At 37.7% G+C, this 20250-nt stretch overlaps 1 protein-coding gene across 1 annotated transcript in view; it reads right to left on the bottom strand.

The window, feature by feature from the left end:
* LOC107582941 (sodium/potassium/calcium exchanger 4-like) overlaps positions 1 to 16053 on the bottom strand; it is a 54663-nt gene extending 38610 nt beyond the window's left edge. Inside the window, exon 1 of the mRNA XM_016268966.1 lies at positions 15876 to 16053. Within this exon, the coding sequence (XP_016124452.1) occupies positions 15876 to 16053 (178 nt within the window). The remainder of the gene's footprint in view (positions 1 to 15875) is intronic.
* Between the last annotated feature and the right edge of the window lie 4197 nt (positions 16054 to 20250).

The following is a 20250-nucleotide window of genomic DNA, read 5'->3' as shown; positions in this document are numbered from 1 at the left end:
TTTTGTTTTCAAGTTGTTTCATGTCATTCCTGACCTGAAGAGATTGCTGTGATCACGTTACTCACTCTAGATTACTCGCGGTATGTTTTTCGCATCACTTGCACAAATAAAAACAATAATGCTCTCTATTTTCTGATACAACTGGACGTGTAAAATCAGATGTGTCAATAAGCTCTTAACTGATTGGTTTGCGCAACAACGTGTTATGTGAGTTTCCCACTCGAGTTGAAATTTTTTAACTTGTGTGGAAGATGTGATCGAGGCAAACATTGCACGTTCACGGCAATCGCATTGCCCAATTCGCATCATTTGCACCGTCCGGTACGAATTAGCATCTATTTGCATCAATGCATTGACTTGTATATAATCCAGTTACGCAAATAATTCAATTTGCTTTTGATGTGCACACACCTTTAGTAAAAAAGGTTTCAGAATGGCATAAATCATAGGCCTACTATGTTTTGTAAAATTTACATCCTTATGATTCATAATATAGTACATTGCCTTCTTGAGCATCAATGAATGTTTGTACATTGTAATAATTGTCTCAAATGTCCACAGTATGACAAATGGATCAACATAGCCACATTTGGGAAAAGCTCAAAGTGCAGAAGATGCTGGAAAACAATAGATTGTGCGACAGGCTGAATTAAAAATACAAATTCACACACTGCCAGTAGGTGGCACTTATAGGAAAGCAGAAAAGCCCTGGTTACTGCGGTTCATAAAGTGTTGTCCATTTTTGACACCTGCTTGTCATGGAAAAGGAAGTCAAAGGGTGTTTAGATCTTTTCTAACAGCCATTTGGATTTTTTATTTGCTATGGTGTCTATCAGACAAACACCACCAAATATAAGGTTTAGGCCTGTTTACTATATTAGGGTAAAAACCAACAGACAACAATGTCTTGACCGTGAACTGTCCGTAAAAAAAAAAAATCCAAAAACCCATTTCATGTTCAACTCTGGGTTAGTGTGTGGCATTTACCAGTAAATACAACCTAGAGCCTGATTTACTGCTTGATTTGCGAGCAGAATTACACTAGTCAAGGCATTGTAAGGATTTAAATGTCAATAAATAGTTACAAGTCTTTTATGGTATAAACTGCGTAGTTCATATACAGCAGCAATCCGGAAAGAGCACCGTTAATACTGGATGAAATATAATGCCGCCTCCAGCCCCATCTCTGTGACAAGCCTCCCTCTGTAACGGTATTATGTTTTCTTTATGAGATATGCTACATAACAGTAAAGCTGTTGAATAGTGTATTAACCTATTTGTCAGTGCCTGAGCTTGCATTTATGTCACATCTTAAAAGTGCACACACAAAGCACCCAGCCCATCACATTCCACCTTTTTTCCCCTTACGAACGGGTCGATCAATCTGTTCTGTAAAAAATGCAAGTTCTTAAAATAACCCCTCTTCAGGCACAGGAGCATTCTGCTTATTCAAATTTCAGTCAACAAGCTGGCATCCAACCCAGACTGTCTGAGCGCTCGCTCTCTTTCAGATTACTTATTGATTTGAGCAGCTTCTGAGGAGCACAGACATAATGGAGGCCGCTCTCATCAAAGCACCTGCTTGTTTGCCTATGTGAATGCCTGTTCAGTGAGATTCTCCTGTTACAAAACCTGAAAAATATATTTTCTTTAGAGCTAAAAAAATAAATTTTGCATGCTAACTGAATTGTGCCATTTGAGCATTTTTTTTGTTTTCAAGTTGTTTCATGTCATTCCTGACCTGAAGAGATTGCTGTAATGCCCTCATCACATCAAATTAAATCAACTAATTTCACACCACATGACAATGAAGGACACACTAACGCCAGCTGTTTCTCGAACACTCGCGGAGATTCGTCCTGTAGAAGGCTCGGCTCCGAAGCGAAAAGCTGATGTGCGTTTGCACGCGCTCTCCTTTTATACCCGCGCTGCCGGGCGGGGTGCGCGTGGCGAAACACGCACGCCAACTGTCATTGGCTTGTTTAGTTAACACTCGAAGGTGATTGGGCTCTCGGGCGAGATCCCAATTCGTCAGTCACTGACGTAACGTTGAACGTGACTGACTGAATGGGAACTCTGGTTGGTTGCTTTTTAATGTCGATCAGATGGGCTTTCTGTCTCTAAGTGGCTTATTATTGGTCAGAACAACCCATATTGTGGCAAATTTCAAATGTTTTACTCTGCAATACAATCTATAGTATAATTTACTAATGCTGCTTTGCACAACATCTTGATTTAATTACAATCTGATGGCAACCGCTATACCTCTCATGAGAAGCTGCATCAATGAACTCATTACTCACCTTCATTCTGTTAGAGCTATAGTTACAGTATGTGTGGGCACTGTGTTGATGTCTACATCAAGGGATGAACAATGGTTTAAGGAAAACATAAGATGTTGCTGGACTGCTGCTCTGATGCATTTTGGAAATAAGCCACAGGAGATCTGGGCTGGAGTTCAAATGAAACTAAGGGCTGTAAAGAAATATCAGCAGTTTTACCACAGGGAGACGAATCCTGCAATATAAACACTAAATGATGACTGGAAATTCTCCATCTCAGAGGTTTGATTTTTAGAGAATGGAACTTAGAAAATATCTTTATTTCCAGAAAGATATTACTGAATCAATAGAGTACATTTACATGACAACAATGCACTAAAAGCGACAAAAAAACTAGAAATAAGCACTAAATTAAGTTAAAATAACTAAAAATCAAGCTGGTTCTTATTTTAAAGGGGTCATGAACTGAGAAATCAAAATTCCCTTGATCTTTTGATATACAAGAGGTCATTGTGCTATAAAAACATTCTGTAAGTTTCAGAACTCAATTTTCTTGTTTAAAATATAAACAATATAAAACAGCTTATATTGAAGCCAATCTGCCAAAATGACTGTTGTGGAATGTGCACTTTATGATGTAATAGTGTGGCTAAACACCGCCTCCACAGAAGAAGATCAACGCCTGCTTCTACATCGCTGCCTGTTCAGCCCCGCCCACCGATTCTACATCTCTGCCTGTTTAGCCCCGACCACAGATTCGCGCACGTACTGTGAATAACAAGAGAGGTGAACACAGGTCTACGCAAAAAACAAATGATAAAGATGACAACAAAGACAACAAGATGCTGTGCAGTGCCAACTTGTGGAAACGGTCTTTGCATTGTCTTCCTTCTGATCCTAACATTAGGAAAGAGTGGATGACCTTTATCTTTAATGACGTTCCAGATCATGTCAGCAAGAACTTTGTCTTTTGTTCATTTCATTTTATCGCAGATTTTATTACAACCAAAGCATAATTCTATGCAGGATTTACAGAAAGACACAAGTGTGTTTCTGTACTTGTACACACTAAGCAATTATTATTATTGTTATACTTTATTCTCAAATGATTAATGTTAACAACATCAGCATTGGTGACTATGAGTATAGTGTGTATTAGCGTGTAGATTTCAATTTCTACACAGTCTAATCTAATTGTCATACTCTTCGAATTTCATATTAAGAAATTATTTTAACCCAAAAAGCAAATTATGCTCCCTTCGAACTGGTTTTCTTTAAAATACAAATCATTGTAATCCCAGGCTATCTGTAATCAGTATCACATTTATAACTGGAATATAAATTTAATTTCATTCACATGTATTTCATAAACACATAATCCTTTATGGATTACAATCCACCATCAAAATGATACATTTAATTATTCTGGCTGCTGTGAGAAAAGGCTATAAACGATCCGCCACCTGCAGGATCCTCACATGCAATAGCCTAGTAGTCGGGACAACTTCTTTATGTTTACAGATGTGACGTAATGACGCAGTGCCACGCTTGAATTTCCCGCGAAAACCTACCCGTACCACTCACATTACAAAACATTATTATAAGCTAACCATTGTGAATCGGGCTAAAGTAAGGCGATAGTTTTGAACACTGGCTGGTTATGTACTTGCTCAAATATTGATTTTGGATCATTTTTAACCAAAAAAAGTTACGGACTGCAGCTTTAAGTCATTATTATGAGAAAGTTTCTCATTATTTCGAGAAACTTTCTCATAATAATGACTTAACATCTCGAAATATTAAGAAACTTTCTCGTAATAATGACTTATTTTGGTAATGAACAAGGATGCTTTGTGCTTTTGAAATGAGATGGCTTACTGTATGAACATTGTATGCATGTGATGCATGAAAGGGACAGCTAATAAAAATAATAAATCATGGAAATAAACATCTATTAATTAAGTTTGTGTGTGTAATGGCTTTAATTTCTTCATAAAATGCCTGGGTTTCTTAACTAAATATTAGTCTGGAATGTTTGAAGCCATGAACTATCTGGCAGAGTAACTTGGTAAGTGCTACAAATTAACAAGACTACATGCAGATCATTTTTCTGAAACCATTATTTAATGCATTATTTAATAGATTATACACTTTAGATTACAGAACAAAGCAATGTTTGCGGTGTTCCTGCATGGCTTTGACCAACAAATGTCGCTATCGTGCCGTCACGCTTGCGTTGCGCATGCGTGGATTAAGTCATTATTTCGAGAAAGTTTCTAATTTTTCCGAGAAAATAAGTCATTTTGAGAAAGTTTCTCAATATTTTGAGAAAATTTCTCATTATTTCGAGAAAGTATCTCATTATATTGAGAAACTAAGTCATATTTATGAGACATTTTCTCATTATTATGACTTAAAGAAATCTTTTTTTCTCAACTGTGGCAGAAATGGGCTTCCATAGTACTGAGTATTTATGAGTTTTAAAATAGTAGAATCCATGAAGAGCTTTTAGTTCTTAATACATAATAAAGCATTTAATTTTCTATGTTCTCAGGCTATCCCATAAGAAGGAAGCTGATAACGTGGTAGCTGAATTATTCAAGTTAAGCGGTATATTTTGCTTCATAAGCAGTTGTCATGCAAGGTGCTATTTTGCTAATTTTTTTAAATACATTTGACAATACCAAGATGATATGCTGCCACTGTACTACTCCATATTTGATTACAATCAATATCAGTGTCAATGGATGAAAGGGAATGATATTGTGAAGTAAGTAGAGTTTCCCAAAGAGTGGACCAATAGACAATAAATCAAAGACACTGAAATTATATTATATGGGATACATTTGATTTCTAAGAAGAAAAACTTTCAAGAAAAAAAAGGTGAAGTATCTAATTCAACAGCTACATTTGAATTAATTTTATAACGGCTAACAAAAATAATATTATAACAGTGAGAAAGAAGAGCTCTCTGCAAACTCCCACATGCAGCGGGATGTAAATGCATGAGCAAATGTTTCACAATTGTGACAGTCGACGTGACCTCCACTTGGCCTTCAGCTTGGAGGGTTGCTGACAGAGATGGACAGATCTCATCTTTCTTCACCCTTCTCGCTCATGTAGCTGGCAAAGACCTCAGATCACCGCTCGCTCACATTCTGGCTGGGAGCAGCAAGGCTAAGATCCACGATGTCAGCGCTTGATGATGGCATACTGCTGAGCAAATTTGCCTGAAAGCGGTACTGTTCCACGCTCCCTGAGACACTGAAACATTCATTATGGGTAGCGAGCAAATTGAAAGGGCAGATTCTATCAGCCCACGATGACAAACTTCCTCAGCTCACGACTCTAATAGAGACACAACCCCCCGAAACGTTCCATAATCTCACACGTGGTCACGTGCACCGAACTGCGGCTATGGCAAATAAGAGCCGCTTAATGAGAAAGCCCTCGGGCGCTGAGATGCCAGAACTCCCAAGATACATCCAAAGATCTGGCCTCATCTTCCTCAGCATCTCCTATGGTCACAGGGATGTCGAGGGGACAGTGTCTAAAAATAGCCTTCCTGCTTCCATTTATAGAATGCACAAGGCAAAGCCACAGATCCATTTCTCTCATAAATCACAAATCTTCCCTTACAATTCTTTTGTCTTTCCACAAAGCTGCCTAGAGCGATAACGATTTCCAGTCAAAGCAGCTTAGTTTACTGTTGGAACAATTCATTTCAATAAGTTGGCAGGACTGAGCTCCATTCCATTGACATTTTCATGCATATATTACATTTTGTGCAAGATTTGTCTTTATCAGCATTTTCTGGTCAATATCAGTGTCAATGGATGAAAGGGAATGATATTGTGAAGTAAGTAGAGTTTCCCAAAGAGTGGACCAATAGACAATAAATCAAAGACACTGAAATTATATTATATGGGATACATTTGATTTCTAATAAGAAAAACTTTCAAATCAATAGTCAAATGACAATCTTAAATGAAACAGGTTCCTAAAGCAGGCCCTTCCTGTAATGGCGGTCACCATTTTGAGCGTGTGGGCTGCACACTGCACTCCTGAGCCCTCTCCTGTCCACGAGTCTGCTCCTGAGATGTTCACGAGTCTGCTCCTGAGGCCTCTCCTGTCCACGAGTCTGCTCCTGAGATGTCCACGAGTCTGCTCCTGAGGCCTCTCCTGTCCACGAGTCCGCTGCAGAACCTCCAGAGGTGGCGGCATCCGCTGCAGAACCTCCAGAGGTGGCGGCATCCGCTGCAGAACCTCCTGAGTTGGTGGCGTCCGCTTCCGAATTCACTGCCTGCCCTGTCACGGCCGCGGAGGCCGTTCATGAATTCACCGCCTGTCCTGCTACGGCCATGGAGGCCGTCCATGAATTCACTGCCTGTCCTGTTATCCGAACTGATTGCACTATATTATATGTATAATCGTTTTCTTAAATTCCTTTTAAACCTCTTAAATCAATTTTTTTTTTTTTTTTATAATTTTCAAAGTTTTTAAATTCCTTGTTTTATTGTTGTGATTATTGTTTTTATTTTATTTTATGTAAAGCACTTTGAATTACCATTGTGTATGAAATGTGCTATACAAATAAACTTGCCTTGCCTTGCCTTGCCTAGTCTGTTTGTGTCAAGTCTGCTCATGCTATGTCTGTTCAAGTCAAGTCTGTGTCTTGGATTATTGTTTGGATCACTCTGTAAATAAACTGCACTTGGGTTCTCACTACGCTCGCCTTCAGTGGATTGACTCTTTACAGTTTCTGAAGGCTCCAAAGAAAAATCACCTAGCAACATTTCATCTTTTCCTCCAATTCTTTTCTTAATGATCATTACTATATTAATAATCACAATATAGCAGTAGTAACAAACCATGTTGGAGGTTTTTCAATAAATTTACATTTGGTAAGCCCTGCATTGTGAAGTCTTTTCTCAGTAAGAAGTTCATCCAAAGCAGTGTTGGGCAGTAACTAGTTACATGTAACGGAATTGACCTATCGGTAAGCCCCTCCCCTCGAATGCAGATGAGCTGATGGCAGTCGGGTATCAGTTGCACGGAGAGCGGAATTCGGACATCTTTAGGTTTCAGCGCCATAGAGAAACATTGGAAGATCCGAAGCTTGCATCGGTTTAATGGTGTTTATGCTACAAAAATGGAAAAACGATGTGCCTAGGGTACTTGTAACACTAATTCCAGTTATCCTGAGAGGATAGGCAATGTAATTATATTCCATTTCCTAAATCCAACCAAAACAGAGCAAAATGTCCATAAGCATTCAACCCCAATCACAATGAAGATGAAAACATCCATTTTCTGGTTGTCATACTCTCATTAAGTTACACTTTTCATCTGCTCAAGCAGAACGTTAATGTCATCTTGTGCTTCAGCAAAGTATCTCTGGCTAAAACTAGCTAACGTTAAAGTTAGTGAGTCCATGCTAACGTACAAACCTAAATAGCGAACTGTTCTCACATCATGTACCATGCAGTGAAAGTCAAAAACACAAAAACGAAGGTCTATATAAGAGTGCCTCTTCATATTAATCTGGTTAAATGTAAATTAATTTAATCTTACGCTGCGGTATACGAACGGTGTTGATCCGGGATGTTGTCATTGCGATCGTGATGACCGTAACATAATTCTCCCATTAGCATTGTGATCTGTATTTTTACATATTTATTATAATATCTTTTATATATCCCTCCATGGCATATTTAAGTCCCACTTGAAGGTCCATCTGTGTCCCAAATTGATCAGAAACACCTCGGAAGAAGGTTTTCAATGTCATTGTAGGACAGTGAGCAGCTCCGTTTGTTTGTGTGAGTGAGCAACAGTAACTAAGGGGGGGGGGGTAATTACCGATAGGTCAATTACGTAATTTCAAAATAATAACAAAATAAATAACTGTAATCTGTTACAGTTACTAAGAAATTTTTTTTTTATTAAACTACAGTTACTTGTGAAAATGTTAACGATTACAAAGAGAGTTACACAGATTTTATTGATTTCTTTCCCAAATTGCATTGACTGCTCTAAAATACGAGACACCAATGTTTCAGGAGTTTAGGACACAGAATAGGACACATGCTTATTAGATAACTGTTTTATTTCCTATTTGGATTTATGTGTATGCTTTATTTTTTAAGAATAACTGTTTTTTCCAAAGCATTGCTAGATGCCAGTGTTTCCTGTCACAGCTATGCAAAGATTTGATTTCAAAAAAAGATTCATAGCTATTAAACTTATGATTTTAAATTTGTATTTAACCTCAGAATTATCTCAAAAGTAAAAAGTGGTGTTAAAGTCTGATTTTGTGGAGGCTGTGCTTTAAAAATGATCTTAATTCAAGTGATGAAGGATTATCTCTGGCTAAAACTAGCTAACGTTAAAGTTAGTGAGTCCATGCTAACGTACAAACCTAAATAGCGAACTGTTCTCACATCATGTACCATGCAGTGAAAGTCAAAAACACATAAACGAAGGTCTATATAAGAGTGCCTCTTCATATTAATCTGGTTAAATGTAAATTAATTTAATCTTACGCTGCGGTATACGAACGGTGTTGATCCGGGATGTTGTCATTGCGATCGCTCCGTTTGTTTGTGTGAGTGAGCAACAGTAACTAAGGGGGGGTAATTACCGATAGGTCAATTACGTAATTTCAAAATAATAACAAAATAAATAACTGTAATCTGTTACAGTTACTAAGAAATTTTTTTTAAATTAAACTACAGTTACTTGTGAAAATGTTAACGATTACAAAGGGAGTTACACAGATTTTATTGATTTCTTTCCCAAATTGCATTGACTGCTCTAAAATACGAGACACCAATGTTTCAGGAGTTTAGGACACAGAATAGGACACATGCTTATTAGATAACTGTTTTATTTCCTATTTGGATTTATGTGTATGCTTTATTTTTTAAGAATAACTGTTTTTTCCAAAGCATTGCTAGATGCCAGTGTTTCCTGTCACAGCTATGCAAAGATTTGATTTCAAAAAAAGATTCATAGCTATTAAACTTATGATTTTAAATTTGTATTTAACCTCAGAATTATCTCAAAAGTAAAAAGTGGTGTTAAAGTCTGATTTTGTGGAGGCTGTCTGAGCTCTTCAGGCGGTTCCTTTGACCTCATGATTCTCATTTTCTCTGACATGCACTGTGAGCTGTAATGTCTTATATAGACAGGTGTGTGGCTTTCCTAATCAAGTTCAATCAGTATAATCAAACACAGCTGGACTCCAATGAAGGTGTAGAACGATCTCAAGGATGATCAGAAGAAATGGACAGCACCTGAGTTAAATATATGAGTGTCACAGCAAAGGGTCTGAATACTTAGGACCATGTGATATTTCAGTTTTTCTTTTTTAATAAATCTGCAAAAATGTCAACAATTCTGTGTTTTTCTGTCAATATGGGGTGCTGTGTGTACATTAATGAGGAAAAAAATAACTTAAATGATTTTAGCAAATGGCTGCAATATAACAAAGAGTGAAAAATTTAAGGGGGTCTGAATACTTTCCGTACCCACTGTATATACATTTGTCCAGTATTATTACTGTTAAAATATATTGTAGTCGAGACCACCTTATTACCTTGATTTTTTTACTCAAAGAATCATTTTCGGAATTTAAGAAACAACACCGTCCAAACAATTCCCATCCTTTGTCCCCACTTATTTGATGGAAAAAAAGGAGTTACAAAACAAGATAAGGGTGATGACAATTTTCATTTTCAGGCGAACTATTCTTTTAAATGCACACAATATCTTTTAAATATTCCCAACATTACGAGTAGCCAGACAGAGACTGCAAAAATTCCACAAACTGAAAACTACTGCAGCAAAACCTGTCAAAAATATTCCAACTGCTCCTAAATCAAGAACAGAATGACCCACTTACAGCTTATGAGAGGCAGAAAAAAAGCTGTGAAGTTGTGTAACGAAGTGCCACAGGAGGAGGACAGAATAATGAACTCAACAGCAATAAAAAAAAGTTTATTAAGCAGCATTTTCAGCCTGCACTAACTTCTCTACAGTTATCGATGGAGGATAATGAGAAGGTGCAGAAGAACAGGAATGAGATTTGGGAAGCTGGTCCATATTAGGTGTGATGTTCTGTAATCACAGCAGGAGTGCACACCAGATGGACTCCTGACAGGCTTATCAGATATGCCAGCATCCGTAGAGCCATTAAGCAGAAAGCACATATTCAGCATCCTCATCATTACAATATCATGTGCAGGTAATCCCTTAAGCCGCTTGTAATTTTGGCATAATTAAACTCAACCGCACCCACTAGTATCGCTCAGCCAGGAAGGCACACTTTGTAGACAATAAGAGTAAGTGGAAAAGGGCGATGCAAAATCCCCTGTAATGAGACGTCATTTGTTTCTGAGATGTGCTTGTACCACAGTGGTTTGATCTGTGCTCCGTTTATAACCACCTAGGCTCAATGGGTGTTTATTTCAGATGGAAACTGCAGTCAATTGTATGTGTAGGTAATTCATACAACTGACTGCAGTTTCCAGCTGAAATGAACGCTAGTGGCAGTAAAACGACAACTTTTATTCCTTTTTTACAAATTATGATTACAGGGGTAGATTATAAATACTTAAATACTGTACTTTTTTTCCGTGCAGTACTAGATTATGACCTCAAACACTTATACCATAGTGCATGATTTGCAAATTTATACATTTTGATGCTTGCATCACATAACCAGCTCTATATGCTTGGCTTTCCTGACTTTGTAAACTTGCTCAGTAGCTCACCTGGTATAGCACTGTATTTGCAATCAGTGTACAAGTCCTGTGAAACAGTCACAATAAAAGAGCTCAAGACTTGTAGAAAAATGCTAAAATGGCACGGTTACTTCAGCAAATGCATTTTTATTCTAACTTTGCTTTTGTTACCGCTATTGGTTAGGTTTAGGGTAGGGTTTAGTGATGGAATGTTATTTTCAAATGTGACATAGCATTAACTTTTAAAGGGATCATGACTGAGAAATCAAAATTCCCTTGATCTTTTGATATATAAGAGGTTGTTGTACTATAAAAACATTCTGTACGTTTCCAAACTCAAAACTTTCTCACTAGTCTAAAAAAAAAAAAACAACAGCTTATATTGAAGCCAATCTGCCAAAATGACAGGTTGTGGAATGTGCCACTTTATGATGTAATAGTGTGGCTAAGCACCGCCTCCGCAGAAGAAGATCAATGCCTGCTTCTACATCACTGCCCGTTTAGCCCCGCCCACCGATTCGCACATGTAGTGTAACTAGAGAGGCAAACGCAGGTCTACGCAGAAACTAAAAGATAGCTCTGAAGAAGACAAGACACTGAGCAATGCCAAGTTATGGAAAAACACAGTCTTTGCATGGCCTTCCTTCCTTCTGATCCCAACATTAGGAAAGAATGAATTAACTTTATTTTTACTGAAGATCCAAACCGAGTCAGTAAGAACTCTGTCCTTTGTTCACTTCATTTTACCATGGGTTTGTTTACAAACAAAAGAATAATTCTGTGATGAGTGGGGGCGGGGCCGAGAGCCGTGGGAACGGAGCGAGGCCGGTGGAGTAATTGATAATGGGCGACACCTGCACCACTCACCGGTCTCGAGTCCCACGGTGGAGCTCCGGAAGGATAAAAGGAGGAGTGACGACAGTGAAAGACGAGAGAGGACCAGGCCTGGACTTTATTTTGTGTTTTGTGTGCAGCAGTCGTCCGCGAGGGGCTGCTGCTTTACTTTCATTTTGTGTTTGTTTATTTTATTAAAGTCTTTAAATGTTCGCCGGTTCTTGCCTCCTTCTTCCCGAACTACGAACTGTGTTACAAATTCTATGCAGGGTTTTCAGAAAGACTGAAACTAAATAACAATGCAGTGCTGACAATTGGATCTGACAGTAATGTCGCACCACACAAGTATGAGTACCTTTTTTATATTACGTGGTCATGAGTACCTTTTTTATATTACGTGGTCACTATTGCTTTGTCTGTTATTACAGATCGTTTGATATGTACTGAGCATTTATGCCTTTATAACCTAAATCACAGCAGTGTCCATCCATGAAGAATGTAGGCTGTGAAACGTACACAACTATTTAGCTAATCATAGCAGTGGGCGTTTACTTCCGAGTCTACAATCTGCCATGCCTATTCAAACAGAGCGTTCTGATGAGGGGGTCAAAACATGACAGAAAATAGCCTTTTACTTTTAAATTATGTTTTTTGTATGTAAAAATCTTGATAGCATTATAAGTGGACCTCAGAGAATAGTACAAAATAATAAAAAAGGCATTTCATGACCCCTTTAATGCAATTCACTGGAAATCTCACTTTAAAAGTGTTGCGAAACATGCAAGAAGCAGTGTAATATTTTTCAGAAATGTCACCACAGGCACTTTTTTTTAATAAAAGGTATATATCATAGTTTGGATACTGTGCTGTCTTCGCCTGGCACTGATTCCATTTCCTGTGTCCTCTAGGATGCTTTTCATATGCATACTTAAATTACACATGAGATTGTTTTAACTTTATTTTTACTGAAGATCCAAACCGAGTCAGTAAGAACTCTGTCCTTTGTTCACTTCATTTTACCATGGGTTTGTTTACAAACAAAAGAATAATTCTGTGATGAGTGGGGGCGGGGCCGAGAGCCGTGGGAACGGAGCGAGGCCGGTGGAGTAATTGATAATGGGCGACACCTGCACCACTCACCGGTCTCGAGTCCCACGGTGGAGCTCCGGAAGGATAAAAGGAGGAGTGACGACAGTGAAAGACGAGAGAGGACCAGGCCTGGACTTTATTTTGTGTTTTGTGTGCAGCAGTCGTCCGCGAGGGGCTGCTGCTTTACTTTCATTTTGTGTTTGTTTATTTTATTAAAGTCTTTAAATGTTCGCCGGTTCTTGCCTCCTTCTTCCCGAACTACGAACTGTGTTACAAATTCTATGCAGGGTTTTCAGAAAGACTGAAACTAAATAACAATGCAGTGCTGACAATTGGATCTGACAGTAATGTCGCACCACACAAGTATGAGTACCTTTTTTATATTACGTGGTCATGAGTACCTTTTTTATATTACGTGGTCACTATTGCTTTGTCTGTTATTACAGATCGTTTGATATGTACTGAGCATTTATGCCTTTATAACCTAAATCACAGCAGTGTCCATCCATGAAGAATGTAGGCTGTGAAACGTACACAACTATTTAGCTAATCATAGCAGTGGGCGTTTACTTCCGAGTCTACAATCTGCCATGCCTATTCAAACAGAGCGTTCTGATGAGGGGGTCAAAACATGACAGAAAATAGCCTTTTACTTTTAAATTATGTTTTTTGTATGTAAAAATCTTGATAGCATTATAAGTGGACCTCAGAGAATAGTACAAAATAATAAAAAAGGCATTTCATGACCCCTTTAATGCAATTCACTGGAAATCTAACTTTAAAAGTGTTGCGAAACATGCAAGAAGCAGTGTAATATTTTTCAGAAATGTCACCACAGGCACTTTTTTTTTATAAAGGTATATATCATAGTTTGGATACTGTGCTGTCTTCGCCTGGCACTGATTCCATTTCCTGTGTCCTCTAGGATGCTTTTCATATGCATACTTAAATTACACATGAGATTGTTATACCCTCCATCTTACAGATGTGATTTTTTTAATCCAATTCGTAAAACTTCCTTCCCTCAAATCCCCCTTCACCTTCCTTTCACAGTACTCATGTGGAGAGATAAAAAAGAAAACATCAGACTCTTCGGATATCAGACTGTCTGCCGGCTAATGATCAGCGGGGGTCTCAGAGCTAGTCTGCACATAACTCCAGTTTTATTTTTAAAGATTTGTTTTTGTTCCAAACCTGTACGACCTTATTTCTTCCATGGAACACAGAGACGTTAACTAAATATTCAAGATGCAAATCTCAACACACTTTTGAAGTGAGCTGGGGAGCACCAGTATCAACTGGAATTTTTTTCTTTTTTGATAATCCATTACACTCAGATGTACATCATGATACAGAAGAAATGATTTGTTGCTTCTTCAATTTCATCTCAACTTTAAGAGCTAAAGCTACCAAGAAAGTTCTTCCTGTAATAGAACTATACACTGTAAAAACAGATTTGTCCAATTATTGGATTGATTGTTTTGGATGTATTACAAGAAATAACTATTTCAGTCTTTCTACGTTCAGTGTGTTACTTGTTTCTTTGTAATTAATTGAGAAATGTACTTGTAATTTCTGAGTGAAAACAGTTTCTAAACCAATTTTTTTGTTTAATGACATTCAAGTAAATTTTCACAGTTGTTAGAACATAAGTGTCAGAAAATGTCAACATAGTCTCAGCCTCGGATGTCACATCCACAGACCATTTACACATGCACATGGTACACAAAACTGAAAACACTTCAGGAGTTTCAAAGTCCGCATCTGATTGGTTGAATTCTACAGGATGTCCGTGAGTGCGCGTTACATTCTTTAAAAGTCCACCTGGAAACAAAGCTATCATAATGCCAAACCCCTCATGGAAGAAAGCTGCCATGTGACAATCAATGCTTATCAGGAACAATTAGATGCTGGATTTTCAAAGGCATGTGAATTTCATGGCATAGCCTTATTAAAATACGTCCAAGATTTTACATGCCGTTCTGTTATTGTACAGACATCAGCTTTACATTTTCACGCCCCTAAACATGAAAATAAACAAAACAAACTGTGATTGTTTGCTTAACTTCAGTCAGAAGGCAGTCCTTGGCCAATGAAAGCTGCTATAGAGTCCAGACCTTCTGCCATCACTCTGAAGGTCTGTCTATGCAAGACTAATGAAGCTAACATGGCAATTTAGTACATTCTAAAATATATTCGTAATGCACACCTTCATACCTAAAAATGTACTTCAAGGTCAAGAAGTTGGTTCATTGAATACAGAAAATTCATATCAACATAACATTCATGAAAGTAATCAAATCACAAGTCTTGATCTGCCTGTGGCTTTATTGACACCGCCCTTTAGAATCTTGACACGCCCATCTAAACGTTTGACTCCGCCCACGAGGGCAAGATTCAAACTTGGACAGCTTAAAAAACGGCAGCTACCGTTAACCGTCGAATACAACGAAACGGTTTATCGTACCGTTACACAAACACAATCAGGGACTGTGTGACATAGTTTGGACATAAAACCATAGCTTGAAATCATCGTTTGTTTGTTTGTTTCATTGTTGACATATAATAAAACGGCTTTATGTACTGTAGTACAACCATGTATATACATATATACTGTGTAACCATGCCAACCGCCACATCTCCCCACAAAATAGCCCAAAGAATAGCGGACGTTGTAAATATGCCGTCAACCCTTCTTGTGCATTTATTCATGTGAATCCCGAGAAAAGGGATGTTCTCCCCACTCACAGCAGCCCCTATTCACACTACAGTGAATAATTCAACGTCTGACGTCCCAAAAGAGGATAAGTATGTAACGTTACTACCGCCTTGTCGGCGCATTATTAATACACTGTACGATAACGACAAGCGTAAGTATAGATGTGGTAGCCCCAACAATACATACAGTAAAGGGACAGTCACTCACCTGTTTTTGTGAGCAACGCCGACATACACCACACCAAGAACAGGACGCTGCAGATGAAGCACACCTGCACGAACAGCATCTCTCTCCTTTTGCGAACTTTAAACATTTTGGTAATGATGCTCTTTTTGGATAAACTGCAGCTCTGCTCCAGCTCCATGGTCGTCTGCGGCTGGGTCATTTCGTGAGTGGATTTCAGTGTAATTGAAGGCACACAGATGGCCGGGACCGCAGGAAATCAGGCTCGGGATGAGGTCTTCCTCATGTCCAGCGCGCCGATCCCGTCTGTGTGAGTGTGTGTGTGTGTGTGTGTGTGTGTGTGCGAGAGAGCTCCAGTCCCAGGTGCCTCCTCCACGCGCTCGTGCTGATGTTGTATTATTAAAGCAAGAAAAAAAATGCTAATTATATTCAGCTGAAATTATTCACTGGACATATTTTGGACGGTGTGCAGTCGGGCTTCACAGTTGTCTGGTGATAGTAAGACTAAAACCCACATTCTCTTTGATATAAGAGCTATACAGGGTGAGCTAGGTGTCCTGGTATTTCATGAAATATATAAGCAGCCCTGTCAGTAAACGTCTTTAGGCTCAGTCCTCTCAAGTTGAGGTTTCCTCTCCCTCCTCTCATGCAGCTGCTGTGACTTCTACATGTGAGAGACTGTTACGCCCCTTCACGTGACACTGATGACATATGCACACTGAGCCTACTACACTCACTAGACTACTAGACTAGACTACTATAATCCTTGGAAAAGGCATGACTTCTACCATATAAATAGTGTAGGCCATTCTTAATAAAGCCACTGTAAAATACTGTATATCACACTAACGATATCAATAGTAAATTCAGAAATGATCATTTTATCACATGGATCCTATTTTCTTTAAATGTTCTCTTTTTAGTTAGGGGTTTAACTATAGGATGCAATTGCAATGTGTTCTTTTCTTTTGATTTAGACTACTGTTCAAACGTCTACTATGGCCTGTAAGAATGAATGCTTTTAATACTTTTCTTAAGCAAGGATGTATTAAAGTGACAGTAAATACATTAATAATGTAACAAAAGATTTCAAACGCGGTTCTTTTGACCTTTCTATTCATCAAATAATCCTGAAAAAGTTTCCACCAAAAATATTAAGCTGCTTGACTGTTTAGAACAATAATAATGTTTCTTGAGCAAATCAGCATTAGAATGATTTCTGAAAGATCATGTGACATTGGACATTGAAGACTGGAATAATGGCTGCTGAAAATTCAGCTTTGCTATCAAAATAAATTATTTATTTAAATTATATATATATACATAATATATATATATTAAAATAGACAGTTATAGTTATACCCAAGTTTGAGATTTTCATGGATGTTTATAGCTCAATAATATTAACCATTGACCATTTAAAGTAAAAAATGACATTTAATGTTTTTTGTTCGATGTTTTTCTTAATTGAGAACTTCTGTTTGTTACTGCAGTAGACTGTGTAAAACAGTACAAACATTTTTTCTACCTTTTCCATAAAACTGCCCTATTAAAAAATGATGGGTTGTTGTAAATTAATCCTTGGTGAGTCACTTTGACAGACTTAGGTAGAAAGCAGCTTATATGGTGACGAATGGCTGAGCAACATTTTTTCCAGGCTTTTTCCATGGGTTCTTATTGTGTGAGGCCCTACATTTACAAATTACAAGAAAGTAGTTCATAAACTTAGTAATGCAGTGACCACAGGATGCAATGGTTGTACTTTCTAAAGGAAAAAATATATATTTTTTTATCCTTTTGGAATAATGTTTTTTTTTTTTTTAAGGAAAACGTCAGGTTAAGGTCAGTTGCCTAGTGCAATAGCAATATTCTCTACAAAGATAATATTGCTATTGAATTAACTAGTCACAAAAAGGGAAAACAAATATCAAAAATCTGTCATTTCAAGAAACTAAATTAAGATCACAAACCATTTTCTCGCAACTGTTCTACAACCTTCACTATAAAACTTGAGAAAAGTGTGATATTTGAGTGCCAAAACAAATTTTCCCGGACACTGGAAACTATAAAATCAGCACACCTAAAATTGAATTAATTGGGGGAAAAGCACATAATTGGTCATATTTTTTACAACCAAAGCAATGCATCTGTAATAGATTGACTTCAGTCCTGTTGAAAAACACACCTCAAAAATTTCATGGATATATGATCTAGTAACACATACAGTATATTTTGTTATTGTGACCATTACGTAAAGTCCCAAATTTGTTTGTTTGTTTCATTGTTGACATATAATAAGACGGCTTTACTGTACAACGTGTAAACATGCCAACCGCCACATCTCCCCACAAAATAGCCCAAAGTATAACAGACGTTGTAAAGATGCCGTCAACCCTTCTTGTGCATTTATTCATGTGAATCCCGAGAAAAGGGATGTTCTCCCCACTCACATCAGCCTCTATCTGACAGGCGATCTGACCAATCATAACGCCGAATCTGCCATCTTGCCTGACAAACAAATCAGACAGGAGAGTAGATTAACTTCGGTGGATTTAAATTTGGAAAATTGTGTGTATTGAAATAAAATGCATTATGATGTTCATTCATGTTTATTTTGTGTTTTAAGTAAATGTGAAAAGACAATCGGTTCACGTGCCGCTTGAACTGAGGTGCTACAGTGATCCGTCGTGACACATTAAAGAGACACAAAACGGTATTTATTGTTTGAATTTCTTAAAAAAAGACAAAATTTTAAAGCTGAGTCCTTGTTTCATACCAGAAGTACGTGCTCGGTCTTGTCTGCCAGTGCGTTGTCAGTTTCCTCTTTGTTCCGCAATGTATTTTTTACTGCGTGAGAACATGGTGTGTAATGTGAGAGCGGCATGGCTTGTCGGACATAGCAACAGTAACTAAGGTGGGTGGGTTTTGCGAAGGGTCAATTCATAATGCCACTTCACCCAGAGGAAAAGTCTATGGCCTACCCTGTTGTCCTCACACATCAAAATCCACCAACATATTTGTTTAGAACTGTTTTTGATGGTTTTCACTTATATGGTGATAGATCTGTTCATATTTCTCTCCTGATTCAGATGGCACAACGTTTTCACTGGAGAAAGCAATATTGTGAATAGAAGACTAGAAGCAATGGTTTATATTAATGGTTTTCTTACAAATACGCAGCTTTTCACTTCACAAAACACTAATTGTACTAGAGTTCGTGTGGATTACTTGTGGATTATTATGATGTTTTTATCAAGCTGAATTTCTCCAGATATGTTCTGATGAAGAAACAAGTACTCATCTACATGGCCTGAGGGTGAGTACATTTTCAGCAAATGTTCATTTGGTGTAGAAATGGTGTAGAAACAATCACAGTTTGCTAGTAAATTTCACAAAAAATTACAAATAAACATGAAACAAATTAAACATGAATTTTTGTGAAACTACGATGCAAAACTAAAATTTCTAACAGCTAAGTCCAGCACATCAGTTTGTGTGTGTTAAAGCTCAACAACAAGGAATCAGCCTCAGGGTGGACTGTTAATGTGGTCTTTTTTGCTGGGCCATCGTTCAATTGCCTGAACTAAATGCATTGCCAGACAAAAGATGAAGCAAGGGGATGTTGCATGCTCGCAAATCTGTTTTCACCACCTACGCTGGCTGATGTCAGTGCTTTTCAATGTCAGTTTTTTGCTCACCATTCTTCAGGCTAAAAGAACAGGACTGTGTGATGGTTAGCAAGATTTACTGGACACTGATGCTACCGGTGTGCCCCCTGCAGTGCACGCTGGGTAAGTTTGCCAAAAGATGGTGCGGAATAGCTCAGAAGTCAAGCTGCCTTCTTGTAATCATGTGAATGGTCTGCACTTTTAAAGGTCAGCTGGTGAGAATTTAGGCTGAGGTACTGTACCAGGTGAAATCCTCGATGCTGTGCTGATTTGTTGTAATACAGAGAGACAGTATATGTTTGTTTAAGACAGGGGCTGTACAGAGCCAGCAACCTCCCTCCCAGACAACCATCCTAAGGACGCCGAATATAAGAAAGCTAGATTACCTCAACATTTTATCACAACTTTCATTAATAATCTGACAGCTCACATTCACGTATTCACGTTTTTAATGTTAATTCAAACAGGCAGAAATTTCCTATGTGTTTTTGAAGAAATTTAAAATATATATATATATAGTTTTTTAATTTTATACTACTGTTCAAAATTTTGGGGTCGTTAAGATTTTACATTTCTTTTTCAAAACAAATGCTGACCAATTCAAATGGCAATAATATTTTGCAATATTACTTTTCACTGTATTTTTGATCAAATATAGGCATTACTCTAGTCTAAACATTTCTTATGCTGCTTAATAATAATAATAATAATAATATATATATATATATATA

This window comes from Sinocyclocheilus grahami, unplaced genomic scaffold (assembly GCF_001515645.1).
Source record: "Sinocyclocheilus grahami isolate Dianchi unplaced genomic scaffold, SAMN03320097.WGS_v1.1 scaffold48.1, whole genome shotgun sequence".
Classification (NCBI taxonomy): Eukaryota; Metazoa; Chordata; class Actinopteri; order Cypriniformes; family Cyprinidae; genus Sinocyclocheilus; species Sinocyclocheilus grahami.
This window is presented reverse-complemented; position numbering and strand designations above follow the sequence as displayed.